Source organism: Antechinus flavipes, chromosome 3 (genome assembly GCF_016432865.1).
Source record: "Antechinus flavipes isolate AdamAnt ecotype Samford, QLD, Australia chromosome 3, AdamAnt_v2, whole genome shotgun sequence".
Lineage (NCBI taxonomy): Eukaryota > Metazoa > Chordata > Mammalia > Dasyuromorphia > Dasyuridae > Antechinus > Antechinus flavipes.
The window spans coordinates 236,161,322-236,177,202 of NC_067400.1; the positions used below are offsets into that span (position 1 = coordinate 236,161,322).

The window sequence follows — 15,881 nt, forward strand, 5'->3', positions numbered from 1 at the left end:
GAACTTATCAAGTTGGTTCCAAAATGGAGAGAAATACTGGGTCCCAAACCGGTATTGATCAAATTAAAAAAAAAAAAAAAAAAAAAAACCTTGCCAATTTTGGCACAATTTTTTAAGACATGACAGCACAAATCACAAGGATAAAATTTAACCAACCACATTAGATACCAAAAAAAGGAAAAGAAATCAGTTTTGTAAAACACTTTTCCCTCTTTTTATAAGTTTCTTTATTTTCTCTCGAGGAACAATGTTATTCCACAGCCTTCAATAGTGGAGTAGGCAAATCTTTTTCTTTACACTCACTATTAATGTGTGGATTGATACAGCCATATGCATTTTTCCTTCTGAATGTCAAGACTCTGCAATATGGCATAATAACAAGAGGGATCAGGTGTATGAAACAGAACACCACAGATGATTCAGAGTTTGTTCTCTTGAGGTCAATAAATACATTTAACATTGTCAAGCATTCAAAAGATAAAATCAATTATATAGCATAAACTTGAGTGCAGTTTTTTAACCTTGCTTTCCAGAGGATGAAGAACCTTCATGTGTCAAAAATCTCTAAAGGTCAGATTCCTATAAAAGAAAAAAAATACTAATTTAAAATTTTCAAATTCGAACATATATATGTATATTTTACCATGTATAAAAATGTATTCTAGGGCTATTATATGCATGATTTTAAAATTTGCTAACTTTTCAGAATTCAGGAATAAAAATAACCCACAATCTTGTTATTTTATTGCTAGTAAAATGCTTGAGAAAAATGTAGACATTATTAACTAAAATGAGATTTGAGCTTTACGTGATAATATTGTGTTTTTCGTTACAACAAATAGATAAAGGATACTTTTTAACAAAACTGCAATTTTTTCTTGTTTACTAAATCTGCACAAACTGCTGTTTTCATCTTCCTTTTGCCACCTTCATTGTTTCCTATGGCAAACCATGTTACAAAATCAAGACAATTTGGATATACAGTTAGTCAAGAATATTCAGTTTATATGAATATAAACTTAATTAGAATGGGATAATGGAAAGTCATAATATTCCTTAGGTCTCATTCTTCTTTAAGGTTGTTGGCACATGTTTATTTTTTGTAACTTATTTTTTTGGACAAAAGAATGACAGTGCCTGATTGTAACATGATTTATTTTCAAAAACATATTCATTAAACACATAGCCATTTAAAAATTTTCATTTGTAAACTAACAAATTTCTAATAATCAAATGTAAGGTCTGCCCTAGATAGAAGTTTAGATGTTTCTATATGTTTTTATGCTCTCTGATTATCCCAAGATGTATGTTTGGTTACAAATAAGAAGAAAATTCTGGGAATTCCCTGTCATGAAGCTAGTAATCCTACTGAATATAAATTATGAAACACAAATCCAACCTATAAATCAAATATTAAAATTGTAGGTTGTGATTACTATCACTAACAAAATAAAAAAACCCAAACTAAAAACTAGGATAGGCACTAAACATCCTAATTCCCATTTCCTCCTCTGTAAAATTAAGGGGTTAGATGAAATGATATTAAAGCCTCTTAACAATTCTCAGACTGGGCACTGGAAACTTACATTGGCTTAAAAATGTGCTTACTTTATTGAAAGATAAGATCATTCAGCACAAACCTGAACTAATTTTTTTTCTCATATTAGACTATGTCAATACAACATTTTTTACTTATCTTTTCAAGTGCTCCAGAGCTCTGTCAACTTAGAAAAGTTGGTCTAGGACAAAATTGTTCTCAGGAGCATAATCATGGGAAAAGCAACTTCTGGATCTCTCTTTTAGGTTTTCAAAGGGAGAAGAGAACTCTGCAACAGGGATTTGCAGTTAAAGACAGATAAAATAATTTTTCTACAAAATTCATGAGAGGATTAAGTAGTTGTTAGCTTTGTATAGCTTAAATGCATTATTATAAAAATAACTAAGGAAAACTAAGGTAAAAAGAAGAGGTAATATAAACCATCACTTGGGTTAATCTGGTGCTTTTTAGTGGGAATAAAAATGATATAAAGTAATGATTTGATATAAAACACCTACTTATTATTCTCCAATCAATTAATTTATATGCAAACCAAATAAATGGTTCTCTGCTTGGTATGAATTCTTCTCAGAAATCCATTCTGTATATGGTTCCTGTTCTTAAAGATATTTGAAAGTATTTTCCCTTGAATATTTGTTCTACTATGTTACCTGAACAATATGTACATGTATTCACAGTCAATGAAACTGAAATAATTGGCTGTCAGTTTGAAATGAAAGTTAGTAATAAAAGATACATAAAAATAAGTAATATATATGTATATGTGTGTATATACATATATGTAAATATATGTATATATATATATATACACATACACATACAAATCAATGCTTTAACAAATAAAAAAACCATTTATGGCAAAATTAGATACCACAAAGCATTTTATTTACGTCAATGTTTTGAGACATACATTGTAATTATCAGTACATTTTTGGTTTCTACATAAATAGAGCACTGCAATCATGACATAATTTTTAAAATCATTAGCAATGATATGCTGTTTCTTGGGTTTCCTACCTCCCCTAAATGTTCAGGGTACATCTCCATGTGTTTTTCCACAAGAATGGATCCTTGAACCACTTACTCTTCCAGTGATCTGTCTAGGCCTCGATCTGGGGATCGGTGAAGGGCACGGTCAGGTGAATGACACCTAGGTGTTGGTTTTATCGTAGAGCTCATGTGATAATAATTGGTAGAAGTATAATTCTGGCGGCGAAGTTCTTGTACAGCCCGCTCCCTAAGAGATAATTGTGATATTTTAAAACACAATTTTAAACACAATAGAATTTAAAAACAATAGAATTACTAGCTTCATGGTAAATTAGTCAGATCATATCTTAAAATTTACTTATCATGAATTTCTCTAACTCCACTGTTTCTACTAAAGCAATACTTTGAAAGATGAACAATGAATGGCTGTCAACTTACCTCTCAAAGCGCTCTGTCCCTAGCTGTCTTTTTGTAATATCTAGATCAGCTTCCAATTGTGTTACTACATTTCTGAACTGGGCAACGTCTCGACTTTGGATGGCCCTGTGTAAAAAAAGTTAAAAGGAGATATGATGGAGCTGAAAATATCGCTAACGCCTACAATATATTAAAATATATGGCTAATGACTTCCCAATTATATCTAAATTAAAATGAATCACATATATACACAAGTTTGAAAATATAGAACCTATGATATAGAAAAATAGTCTAGCTAAGAGATTTGGAGTCTAATCCTAGCTCTGTAGTGTTCTTCTTCTTTTGTATATGACGGTTCTCTGGGAGTAGGTTTCTTGGGAAGGTTTTCTGGAGACAGCCTTAGTTTCAGTTCCAAGTAATAATCACTTCAAATACAGCTGGGAGTTAAAATCCAGTTATTTATTATTTCTTCCAAAGTAGCCAGGTAAGCTTTCCTTGGTTCCAAGAGCTCTTGTTACTAGTCCTTTAGCTCTTCCATTTTCTCCAACTGACTCTTGCTGAGACTGAGAGCTTCTTATATATCATCCCTTAAAGGTGTGAACCCAAAGGTTGACTCCTCCTCTGAGAGAGTGGGATTATGGGAGGTGTAAACTTGGATATCTCCCGACTTGTGAACTAAAGTGTGAGCTAATGTGTAAACTCTCAAAGATGTTAAGCATTGTTTCTATCATTTCTAGTGATTTAACACCTTATAAGGATTCACTCTAATGTGTGAACCAATAAGCATTGTTTCTATAAATTCCATTGAGTTAATATGTTGTTTCAAGTTCTGGCTCATAACATAGCTCCACTAATAACAATTTGCCTACAGTTCTTCATCAGGAAAATGTGAATACCACTTGTACCATCTATAACTATTACATTGAAAATAAAATCATTCTATAAAAGCAAGATGATATTATTATTACTGCTAATTCCAATTTTTCTGACACTTAATATGCTTTTAGTACCATCTCCTAATAGGTTTATCACTTTCACCAGTGAAAATCATTACTGTAAAATATGTCTTAGCTACTTTTAAATATTTAAATAGACTTGAATATAATGTCACACACTTTCATTTATTTAAATTTATTCTCCTTTGAAGAATTCATCAGTTTCTGTAGGTTCAACTGTAACTTTCACATCTACTATCTAGCCCTAATCTAATCTCTCACTCCTCAGCTCCAGTTCCATACCTCTGCCTGCTGAACATCTTCATTTTGCTTTCTCCTAGACATCTCAAATTCATCATGTCCAGAATTATCATCTTTATCCTCAAAAATTTTATTCTTCTAAAATCCCATTTCTGTTGAGAGCAAAATTAACCTTCCAGTCCTTTAATTCACAACCTTTAGTCTCCTTCTTTTTCATCCAATTTAGTTGCCAAGTCTTGTGACGTCTACCTCTATACTCTGCATTCATCTGCTTTTTTTTTCTTCTTGTACAGATTTTTACCTTAGTTTAGATGACTAAACAAAGCTGAACACCTTTCACCTAGACTATTGCAATAGCATCCTCAATGCCCTCCTTGCTTCCAGTCTTTCTCCTCTCTGCCCACTCTAAATTCAAAGGCCAAATTGATATCCTTAAAATATGGATATGATCATATCACAACTCTGTTAAAATACTTTTAGGATCATAGATAACACAGCTGAAATGAATCTCAAAGTTTATTTTGTCATACTCCCTTTTTTAAAGACAAGAAAACTGGCCCAAAGCAGTTACATGAGGGAATGTCCCAAAGTCATCTAAGTTAAGGTAAGAGGGAATTGACCTGTGATCCTCTAGCTTTAGAGCCTATGCTTTTTCCACTGTAGCAATAGCTCCTTATTGTTTTTTTGGGAAAAAACATACTAAACCCTTGTCCTCATATTTAAAAGGTCTTGATGCTATAGCTTCCACTTCTCAGCCTTGTGCCATATTCTTCCCCTTCACATAGTCAATATTCAGACTGTCCTTCCTTGTGATACTGGCTTTGGCCTCTGGCCTCCAAGCTTGGCCTAGGTATTCTTTGCTCTGTGTGGTGGTTGCTGCCCCTAGCTTTCTTCAGAGCTCAGGCTGCCCTCTATAGAGGTCTCTCTTTTCTGACTTTCCCTCAACTATTTGTACTCTCTCCACTTGAAATTAATTCACATTTACTTAGCTGCACATATATTCTTGACTCCCAGAAGAAGGTAAGCTCCTTGAGAGGATTATTTTGGGTTTTTTTCTTTTTATCTCCAGTGTCTTATATAAACAGGCACTTCATAAATGTTAGCTGAATGAAAGAAGTATATTGAAAGTATTTACTGGTGCCTACAAAATGTGAAATAAAATTAAAACTAAATCTTATCAATTTAAGTGAATTCTTCAGTATATCATTACAATTATGTATGCAGATGTATATGTACATTTATATGCATCACATATACATATAAACACTTATATAGTTACTGTACTGCTTGTAAGACTGAAGAAGGCCTCTATATCCCCAAGGCTTGGGTTCTATATTTTAGGAAGTGAACATGGATGTTAGTACAAAGTAGCAGGAGGCCATATGGCACAATGGATAGAGAGCACTGGACTTGAAATGAGGAAGACAAGTTCAAATCTGATTTCAGACACTTACTGTGTGAGCCTCAGCAAGTCACTTTATTTCTCAGTTTCCTTATCTGAAAAATGGGGATAATATCACCTATCTTCCAAGGTTGTTGTAGGAATAAAATGAGATAATATCTGTGAAGCTTAGTTAGCATAGTGACTTGCACATAGTAAGTACTTAACAAATGCTTGTTAAACCAAAAAAAAAAAAAAAAATTAGATTCAGCTTCTTCTCTTTGTATCTTTAATTATGTAACACAAACTGGTAAAACCTAGATTTCTTAGGTAAATAAAAAAAAATTATTATTTTAAATCATTTTATCATTTATTTCATTAATAGTATCAATCACATCAAAATGGACATAGACAGCTGAAATTGGACATATTCCTATGTTCCCAATGTATTAGATCCCCATCTGTCAGTTGTCACTTGTCAACTGATAATAAAGATATCAAAATAAAAATATGGTCCAAAACATAGTTTCCAGAGCCTCAATGTACCAAAATAGCCTTTAAAAAGTCACTAAATGAATATTGTCACTGATCCTATAATCCTAGACTTTGTCAAAATGTTTTCATGCCACGCTGCTAATTTTCCATTCCATATTTCCATTCATACTAAGCTAATTCAATATTTGATTGTGGGCTAATAGGATCTTGTGAAAAGAGATCATGATGTTACCTTCAGCTACATATAAAACATCTTTAGTATAATCACAGATGGGACTAGGGACCAAAGATGAGATGGATCCACATATGTAAAAATTCTTCAGATGAAAATGCATAATTGTTTCTAATGAAAAAATTCTGTGAACTCACACGGTTTGGTCAGACAACTGTATTTGTCTCTTTGTTTCTCTATATATAAAATAAAGGAGGTGGACTGGTAGCCTGAGGAGCTCTTCAATTTCCAAAATTCTATGACTATGTAGTCATATTTTTCCATGAGTTTAGAATAAATAATCAGAATGTGTATTTATGTTAATATATTTCTGGCTGACTCACATTTTATTTTCAGCCAAACAAAGGTGCTCCTTTAGAAGCTGAATTTCAGATTCTTTTTCTTGAAGTGCTACTTGAGTCTGGTATTCTTTGTCTCGATTGGCCACCAGCAAAGCTTCTAGATTCTGCATGGAGATTCTATCATTTGCCATCTGATTCCTAAGAAGCTCTATTTCATTTCGTGCAGAATCTAATTCATTCTCCACCTGTACAAGTATAGGAAGACACTTAAAATTACTCCCATACATTTACTTAAGTAATATGCTATCTGGCCACACTTTTAGGATCATGTATTTCACTCATCACTGCTTCTTGTCCCTCTATTTCAATATATGGTCTACTTCACCCCTTTTATATTTGCAGGGCACATCAGACTCTTCAAGAACTGAAGAATGGAAAACATTCCTTCTCCATTCCTGATCAAACCAAATTTATTATTAATTTTAAACAGAGAATCAATGGCCAGAACTTGGAAATTTCTAGTTTTAATATTCCTCTAATTTAATATTTAATTTATTCACTTAAAAATAAATACAGTAATGCTATATTTCTTATTATCTCTCTACAAAACTAAAGTAATTCTATTATGGGAAATAATTTGAGGAAGGTATATATGATCTCTAGCTACTCTGTGGACTATAGTAATTTATATAGGATTAAGAAAATATGAAATTAATTTCAAACCTCACTTGTAAAAGAATGAATTACTACAGTTTAATGCATAATATAAATGATAGGAACTTTATATATTGGAGAACTATAAAACTGTATGTAGGTAGATTAATTTTTTAGGCAGATATTTAGACCACAAGAGGTAAAAATACCAGTATTCTATAATTCACAAATTCCAAATAAAAATTAGCAAAAAACAATCAAAGACCAAAGGAATTATACTTTTGCTGCTTTGTATCCTCTAGTTTTAGATATGTCTGTGTGTGTGTGTGTGTGTGTGTGTGTGTGTGTGTGTGTGTGTATCATCTCAGCTAAAGACTAAAGTTAGGTTAATGTAATTTTAATGAAGAATAGCTTTTAGTACATTCATTAGTTAGAACTGAATGTTCTAAGGGAATAAGCATTTAACATCTTACAAAAGATGCTGGGCCTCTCTGAGAATTGCCATTCCATAAAAACATATATTTAAAGTCTTCCCTTACAAGGAAAAAAGAAAGACAAAAAATCCTCATTTACTTAAGAAACTTAAGCAGGTATTACTTTTACTAAAAGGAAATACTGATTAAAGCTAAAGAAGACCTGAGTTCCAAAAAATGGCTTTAAATCAAAGTGTAAATATGAATCCAAATGATGTATTAATATCTGTTCCCTTTTTATAGACACTAGCCCAGATTTATGAAACATAAATCTTTGTTTCTTCATCATATATCAAAGTGATTTTTAAGTGGTATTTAAGAAAATTATTTTCATTCACTTAAAAATAAATTATAATTCAATAACATGTGACATATAGTATTTGCATATATATGATAATAATATATAATTGTAACTATATGCTAGCTATAGAAATTTAAAAGATTTTCTTCTGGTTAATGTATAATATGTTCCTTTAAATTCCTCTCAATGAAAATAAATTCAAATGACAAATTTAAAATAAGATTTCATTGTAAATCTTAATAAAAAATTAACAGATTTTTGAGCTATTTAGGAAACAGCAGAGAAAATGAAATTTATGGACCTCAAAAATACAGTTCTCTGATTGAAAGGCATCTTTTAATGTTTGGATGCAAAACCATAAACCTTTATAAAATGAAATTTCATTTTCCTACAGAAGGCTGGAGCCCCTTAGGTTCTTCAGAGAACATATGCGATATAAACAAATAACTGTTTTTAATGTCTGCTTTAAATACCATATCTATTTCTTGGTCTTTGGCAATAAGCTGTCGACTGAGTAGTTCTTTGCTAGAGTCCAGTTTAATACAGAGTTCCCGTGTGGAAGACAAATCTGCAAGGGCAGAGACTTTCTCAAACTGAACCTTCTGAAGTTCCTCTTCCATCTTTAAAAGGGATTTGTGCAAAGTGGCAATCTGAGACTTGTACAACCTCTCTGCATTTAGGTGCTGGCAGGACAAGATGACTAAGTTAGTCACAGAGAAATAACAATTTAAGTCAAAAAAGAAAGAGGGGGAAGTAAAGGAAGGAAGGAGGGAGAGAGAGAGAGAGGAAGGAAGAAAGAAAGGAAGGAGAGAGAGAGAGAGAGAGAAAGAGAGAGAGAGAGAGAAAATAGAAAAGTAATTGACATTTAGGAAACAAAATACAACAAAAGTTAATTACCAATACTAAAAGGTGCATTCTTTGATATGTAGACAGTACATTCATAACATCAAAGAAAAAGGTAAACCAGAATCTTTAAGCTTTTTATAGAAACTCTAAAATCAAGGTATGGGTTGTTCTTTCTTGAAGATAAAGTAAAAACCTGCACTTTTAAAAGCTTTAAAGACTACAAATACAAAATCTGGATGCCTAATCACACTGGTACACTGTCAGCAGCCCGCCCTGGTGTTTTGTGATATAATTATTTAAAAAAAAAATCTTGGCCTTCAGAAATTGGAAATTGAGTGCATTGTCATCAATTGAGGAATGTCTGAATGAGTTGTGCTATATAAATAAAATGTAATATTATTTGGTCTATTAGAAATGATGAGCAGGCTAATTTTAAGAAAGCCTGAAAAGACTTATATGAACTGATATTGAGTGAAATGAGCAGAATTAGGAGAACACTATAAATACACAGTGACAGAAAAAATTTATAATCAACTATGATAGATTTAACTATTTTCAGCAATACAGTAATTCAAGATAATTCCAACACACTTGGGATGGAAAATGCCATCCGCATCCAGAGAGAGAACTATGGAGACTAAATGTGGATTGAAGCATACTATTTTCACTTTTTTTTTTTTTTTGCCTTGCTTTTTCTTTCTCATAGTTTTTACCTTTTGTTCTGATTTTTCTTTTGCAACCTAATATGAAAATGTTTAAAATGATTGTACATGTGTCACTTATATCAGATTGCATGCTGTCTTGGGGAGAGGGGGAGGTAAAGGATGGGGAGAAAAAAAATCTGGAACTCAAAATCTTAAAAAAAAAAATGAGTGCTGAAAACTATTTTTACATGTAATTGGGAAAATGAAATACTATGGAAAAAAAATAATTTTTTTGAAAAAAATCTTACATTCTTACACCCAGCTCTTAATGTAAGTCACAGTGACACTGATCTTATTAAATAAAAAGGAGACTGACAGGTCTCTAGTGCTTGCTTCAGAATCTTGAACATCAAGAACCTGAGTAACCATCACTTAAATCCACCAATTGTTGTTATGTTTGACTGCATGTTAAAAACTTCAGTATTATGTTAAAAATAAAAGTCAAGTGCTTTTAAATGTTTAAGAATGCTGAGGAATCATACTCAATTATTTTCAGATTTTTTTTTCTCTACAATTAATAGTAACATTGAGGATAAAATTCAACAATGAATGTGAAACTGCTTTCAAAACGATGAAGTACAATATAAATCTAAGGTACTGTTATTCTAACAACAAGCTGCATCTAGGAAAAGTCCTCTAGTCACAATTTAATTTTTGCCCTCATGAGAGAAATTAAAGAATCACTCTGGTGTTTAAGGGGTTTTGGAAGCTTTTACAAAATAATATTTAGTTACAATTCAAGATCAATTCCCGACATATACTTCCAGCTTACTTGCTCAACCTCTCTATTGAGTGACTCCACTTTTTCTTTTAGTCTATTATTCTCTGCCTCTGCACTTAAAAGTTCCAGTTTGAGATTGTTGTTCTCTGCCTCTGTTTGGCGGGCTTTGGCTTCCCAGCTTTCAGCCTGTTCAACAGCCTTTCGGAGGTCCTCCATAAGTTGTCGGTTCTCAGCCTCCTAAAATAAATCATCTTAGGTTTTACTTGTATGAATTTGAAATAGAAAATAATTAAAGCTTAAGTCAGATAATTAACAAAATGTATCAAAGCTATGCTGAAGAAAAGAGGCAATTCTTACTTATAGTACAAACCTAGAATGTAAATACCAGCTAAGCAATCCATATTCCATGGGATGCTGGGGACATGAACTCTGCTGCTGCAATTAAAGGATAAAGTGCTAACAGTATTATTCTTAAATTTAGACCAATACTTCCTACTTCTTCCAGATGAACTCACTCTAAGTGGCTAGTCATATGGTGAAAACAAAGGCTAAAAGTTGAACTTCCTTTTAACTGGGGCAGTAGTAACCATTTAATATTAAAAGTCAAGAGAATTCTGGGAAGATATTGAAATGAAGCAGGAAATTGCCAGATTCTTGCAAATGCTTCTTCAAATAATTTAAAATAATACCCCAAATTCAAAGAGAAATTCCATTTAAAATAACTATAGACAATATAAAATATTTGGGAGTTGACCTGCCAAGACAAGTCTGGGAACTTTATGAACATAGTTACAAAACATTTTTCACACAAATAAAGTCAGATCCAAACAATTGAGAAAATATCAATTGCTAATGGGCAATGGGCAGAGCTAATATAATAAAAATGACAATTCTACCTACATTAATCTACTTATTCAGTGCCATACCAATCAAACTGCCAGAAAATAATTTTATAGAGCTAGAAAAATATTAACAAAATTAATCTGGAAGAACAAAACGTAAAGATTATCAAAGGAATTAATGGGGAAAAAAATGCAAAGGTAGCTTAGCCATACCAGACCCAAAACTACATTATAAAGCAGCAATCATCAAAACCATTTGATATAGACTAAGAAATAAGAGTAATGCATCAGTGGAACAGTTAGCACAAGACACAATACTATAGTTTGACTATAGTAATCTAGTGCTTAATAAACCCAAAGATTCCAGCTTAAATGTCAGTATTAGACAAAAATTGTTGGTTAAACTGAAAAATAATATGGCAGAAATTAGTCACTGACCAACCCTTTAACAAGATAAGGTCGAAATGGGTTCGTGATTTAAACACAAAGGATGATACTATAAGCAAATTAGGAGAACAAAAGACAAAAGATAATCTGCTTCTCTAATCTGTAAAGGGAAAAACTCAAGCCAAAGAAGAGATGAAGAATGTAGAGGGCCTGAACTCTGAAAAGGTATACTTAAGACTCAGTATGATTAATGAGATAATGATTCTCTAGCTAAGCACATACTTAATATGGTACTTAATGTGATATAATGATGTAATGTTCTACAGCTGGCACGTGCTTAGTGTGGTGTAGTGATGTAATCATACTCATTTATTTAAAGGCTGAGACAACTGGGAACTCTCAGCCACAGCTCAGCCACCTACACAAGGGAAGATGCCAGATTCCAGACTCCATCTTTGATCAGGCAAGTGGCAGCTCTCCTGCCTCCTTCACTCCTCCACTAAAGACCAAGGACTCAGGCTGATCCCAAGGTCCTCCAGAGAGCTAGCTGGACATTACAAAAGAATATTATGAAATGCAAAATGGATTTTAAATAAATTTTTTAAAAATCATATAAATCAAACCAATGTAACCAAGATTAGAGGGAAAGAGAAATTTGGAGAAAAGTTTTTTACAGCCAGTGTCCTGTTAAAGACCTCATTTCTAAAATACATAAAGAATTGAGTCAAATTTATAAGAATACAAGTGATCCCCCCATTGACCTTGGCCCAAGGATATGAACAGACAATTTTCAGATGAAAAAATTAAAGCCATTTCTGGTCATATGAAAAATGCTCTAAATCACTATTGTTTAAAGGTATACAAATTAATACAATTCTGAGATACAACCCCACACATCTCAGACTGGCTAAGAAAACAGGAAAAGATAATGATGAATGTTGGAAGGGATGTGGGAAAACTGGAACATTAATTAATTGGCAGACTTGTGAACTGATCCAACCATTCTGGAGAGCAATTTGTAACTATACCCAAAAGACTATAAAACTGTACATATCTTTTGATCCAGCAGTGTCATTATTATGATGACATTATGATGATGATGATGATGATAAGCAGGCTGTTTTCAGAAAAACTTGGAAAGACTTACATGAACTGATGATGGGTGAAGCAAGCAATAGAAGAACATTATACACAGTAACAGCAAGATTATATGATGATTAACTATGATAGATTTAGCTCTTTTCATAAATACAATGATCCAAGACAATTCCAATAGACTTGGGATGGTACATGACATGTGCATCCAAAGAGAGAACTATGGGGACCAAATATGGATTTAAGCATACTATTTTCACCTTTTGGGAGAGTTGCTTTTTCTTTCTTGTGGTTATCCCTTTTGTTCTGATTTTATTTTCACACTCTAATGTTGGAATCTTTACAAACTGCTAACTCATTAGAGTTGATAGATTGTTGATCTGATCTTACAAGAAGTAAACTTTGTAACTTTGTGAATTCACACCTCCCTTAAAGCTCTTAGGGCCAGAGAGCACTATGGGAAAAACCCCATAATCCCTCTCTCTCGTATCCCACAATTCCTCCCTCTTGTATAAAAGAAACCAACAGAGGCTCTTGGTCAGATTTCAGCGGAATTACGCCAGAAGCCCTCTCTCTGAGGCAAGAAAGACTATTTTCCACTTGGCTGGCTGGTGGCAGAAGAAGAGTTTTCAGAGGAAGAAGCTATGAGTCCAGAGTTCAGCGGACAACCAGATTCACTTTATCTCACACCACTGTAGTTGGTGGCTGGGCTCCTGCACATCCCCCACTGAGACCAAGCTGGTCTGAAAGACTCACCAGAAAGCTAGCCGAGCCCCAAGTGAAGGAGACAAGAGATTCATTCCATCTTTGTGCTGGCTGGAGGCTGAAGAAAGCAGAGGCAGAGGCTGAAGGACAAAACCCTTGGATTTGGAGACATTCAGAGGGCTCTAAGCTAAACCGGCTGTGTTTTGAGAAGAACAAGAACTCCAACATTTGAACTCCACACTCTAATATAAAAATGTTTAAAATGACTGTACATATATAACCTATATCAGATTACTTGCTGTCTTGGGAAGGGGGGAGGTAAGGGAGGGAATAAAAATATTGGAACTCAGAATCTTACAAAAATAAATATTGATAACTATCTCTACATGTAATTGGAGAAATAAAATATTATTGAATAAAATAAAAAAATAAAGTTCACAGGCAGAAACAAATATTGTTCTAGATGTCAGTCAGTTAATGGTCACTTATTAAACATCTTTTATATGCCAGACATTGATAAGCACAAGGGTTACAAATACAAAAATTAAAGTATCTCCCTCCAGGAGCTTAATCTAATGGGAGATGACAAAACATAAAAGGAAGCTGAAAAAATGAGGTGGAATAGGAATGAAAATGTATGATAAAGAAGTCAAAGGAAATGAGGAGATGGCCAGCCTGGAGGGCTCCCCTTAAAAGAAGGTTTGGGAAGGAGTTCCTTTCTCCATCCTCCATTTAAAGGAGTCTCAGAAGTAGAGGGAACTGATGAGATGGAACTACTACAGCTGATCTCATTTGATCTTGCAAGATGATGAAGTTCCTGATAAAAATATTCCTAGGATCACTACAGAGAAGTCCAAAGGAGTAGCTTTCCTGGATGAGAAATGAAAATTATGTGATTGCCAGAAAACACAGATAACTATATATGTTTCTCTCTGTATGTATATGTCTATGTGTGTGTGTGTGGGTGTGGGTGTGGGTGTGTTTATAGGTAGGTAAATATGGATATATATGTACATTCTGAATAATCACATTTTCCTGGCAGTTAGGTTATAGGGAAGTTAAAGACAGTATTTCTAGCTGGCCCTTTTCTTGGAGCCCAAATGGAAGAGAGAAAGCTATCTGCTTCGGAAAAGAAACTTAGATAACCACATTTGATAGAAGGTAATTGGTAGTAAATTTCTCAGTTTATAAAACTTCTCATAAAGCTGACTGTTGACCTGCTACCTATCAAATTTTCCTCAGCTAGTCATTAACCCACCAGTCTAGAGCCCATAAATACAGGAGAGTTTAAAGAATGAAACTTCTAAACCGCTAAAAAGTAGTATCCATCACATTTAGCACTAGTACAGCCTGAAAGCTGATTAAAAGTGCTTTAAAGTCCAGTGACTAGATCTGAATGATAATTAGATGTTAAACTTTCTCTCCAGATCTTTCTCAATAGGCTTTTCCTAAACCATAAAGCTCTGCCTAGGAGGTTTATGCTTGAGAACAATAAGCACACAGGTGGAACAAGATAGATCAATGATTAAGCCATGAAAGGATGCTCCTAGTCAAGGTCAGTAGCATTGACTGCTACACTAAATGACCAATTCAAGGGGTGCTAGAAGTAGTCTTGTGTCAGTTGCCTAAAAGCATTTTTGGCTAGCTGTGGACAGTGGGAAAGCTCTTCTATTCCTCAACAAATTGATCAGAATAGTGACAAAAGGAAAGAAAGTGGCTAAAGGAGTTGTAAAAACTTAAAATTTTCTATAGGTCTTGTAAGTTTACAAGTTCTTCACATCTCAGCATGGCAGCTATTGCAAATGTATATCTTCCTACTCCTGTTGATATGCTCCAGGCATCTCATTTCTTAATATTTCTCCATGAAATGTGTAGATAGAAGGTTAAGCATGTTATATGAACACATGGAATTATTCTGAACTACAAAAAAATGTCCGTCCATTAGCAGTTATTGTTAAATTACTTTGGAGAGGATGTCTGTCACATTCACTAAGGTCAGCTTAATGCTATCTGTCAACCTATGAATTGGTCCATCAATGCCGCCTCAATCCAAATCTGTTCCTGGCTTTAGACCTAGAAAAAGTGACAATCTATTATGAAACTATTTATACCTGAAGTATTTCCCTCTAAGAGCTTAATCTAATGGGAGATGACAATACATAAAAGGAAGCTGAAAAAAATGAGATGGGACGGGAATGAAAGTGTGGAATTTTCTGGTGGATTCCCAAGCTCTCACTAAAACCAAAACCCTCTTAATGGATCACTGTTGAAGTCAGATAATTCGAGTTTTAATAAGCTTTCATTACAACTTTTCCTTGAAATGGTCAGAAGTTGATGGAAATTGGTAACAACAACAAAAAATTTCACACATACATACACATATACCTGACAAAGGATATGAACAATTTTCAGAAGAAGAAATTAATTAAAACCATTTCTAGTCATATGAAAAGGTTCTAAATCACTATTGATCAGAGAAATGCAAATTAAGACAACTCGAGGTACCACTATACACCTCTTGGATCGGCTAAAATGACAGGAAAAGATAATGATGACTATTGGAAGGAATGGAATTGTGAACCGATTCAACTATTCTGGAGAG

At 33.5% G+C, this 15,881-nt stretch overlaps 1 protein-coding gene across 7 annotated transcripts in view; it reads right to left on the reverse strand.

Moving 5' to 3' along the window:
• Positions 1-203: 203 nt before the first annotated feature.
• The window catches only part of TSGA10 (testis specific 10), a 103,543-nt gene continuing 87,865 nt past the window's right edge, over positions 204-15,881 (reverse strand). For 3 of the 7 annotated variants that reach the window (XM_051984702.1, XM_051984700.1, XM_051984701.1), the window contains exons 15-20: positions 10,302-10,487; positions 8,453-8,662; positions 6,594-6,796; positions 2,987-3,091; positions 2,643-2,795; positions 204-579 (exon numbers count right to left, since the gene is read on the reverse strand). In XM_051984702.1, coding sequence (XP_051840662.1) covers positions 555-579; positions 2,643-2,795; positions 2,987-3,091; positions 6,594-6,796; positions 8,453-8,662; positions 10,302-10,487 — 882 coding nt within the window. In that variant the 3' untranslated portion in view covers positions 204-554. The other 4 variants (XR_007951817.1, XM_051984703.1, XR_007951818.1 and 1 more) reach the window with 4 other exon arrangements.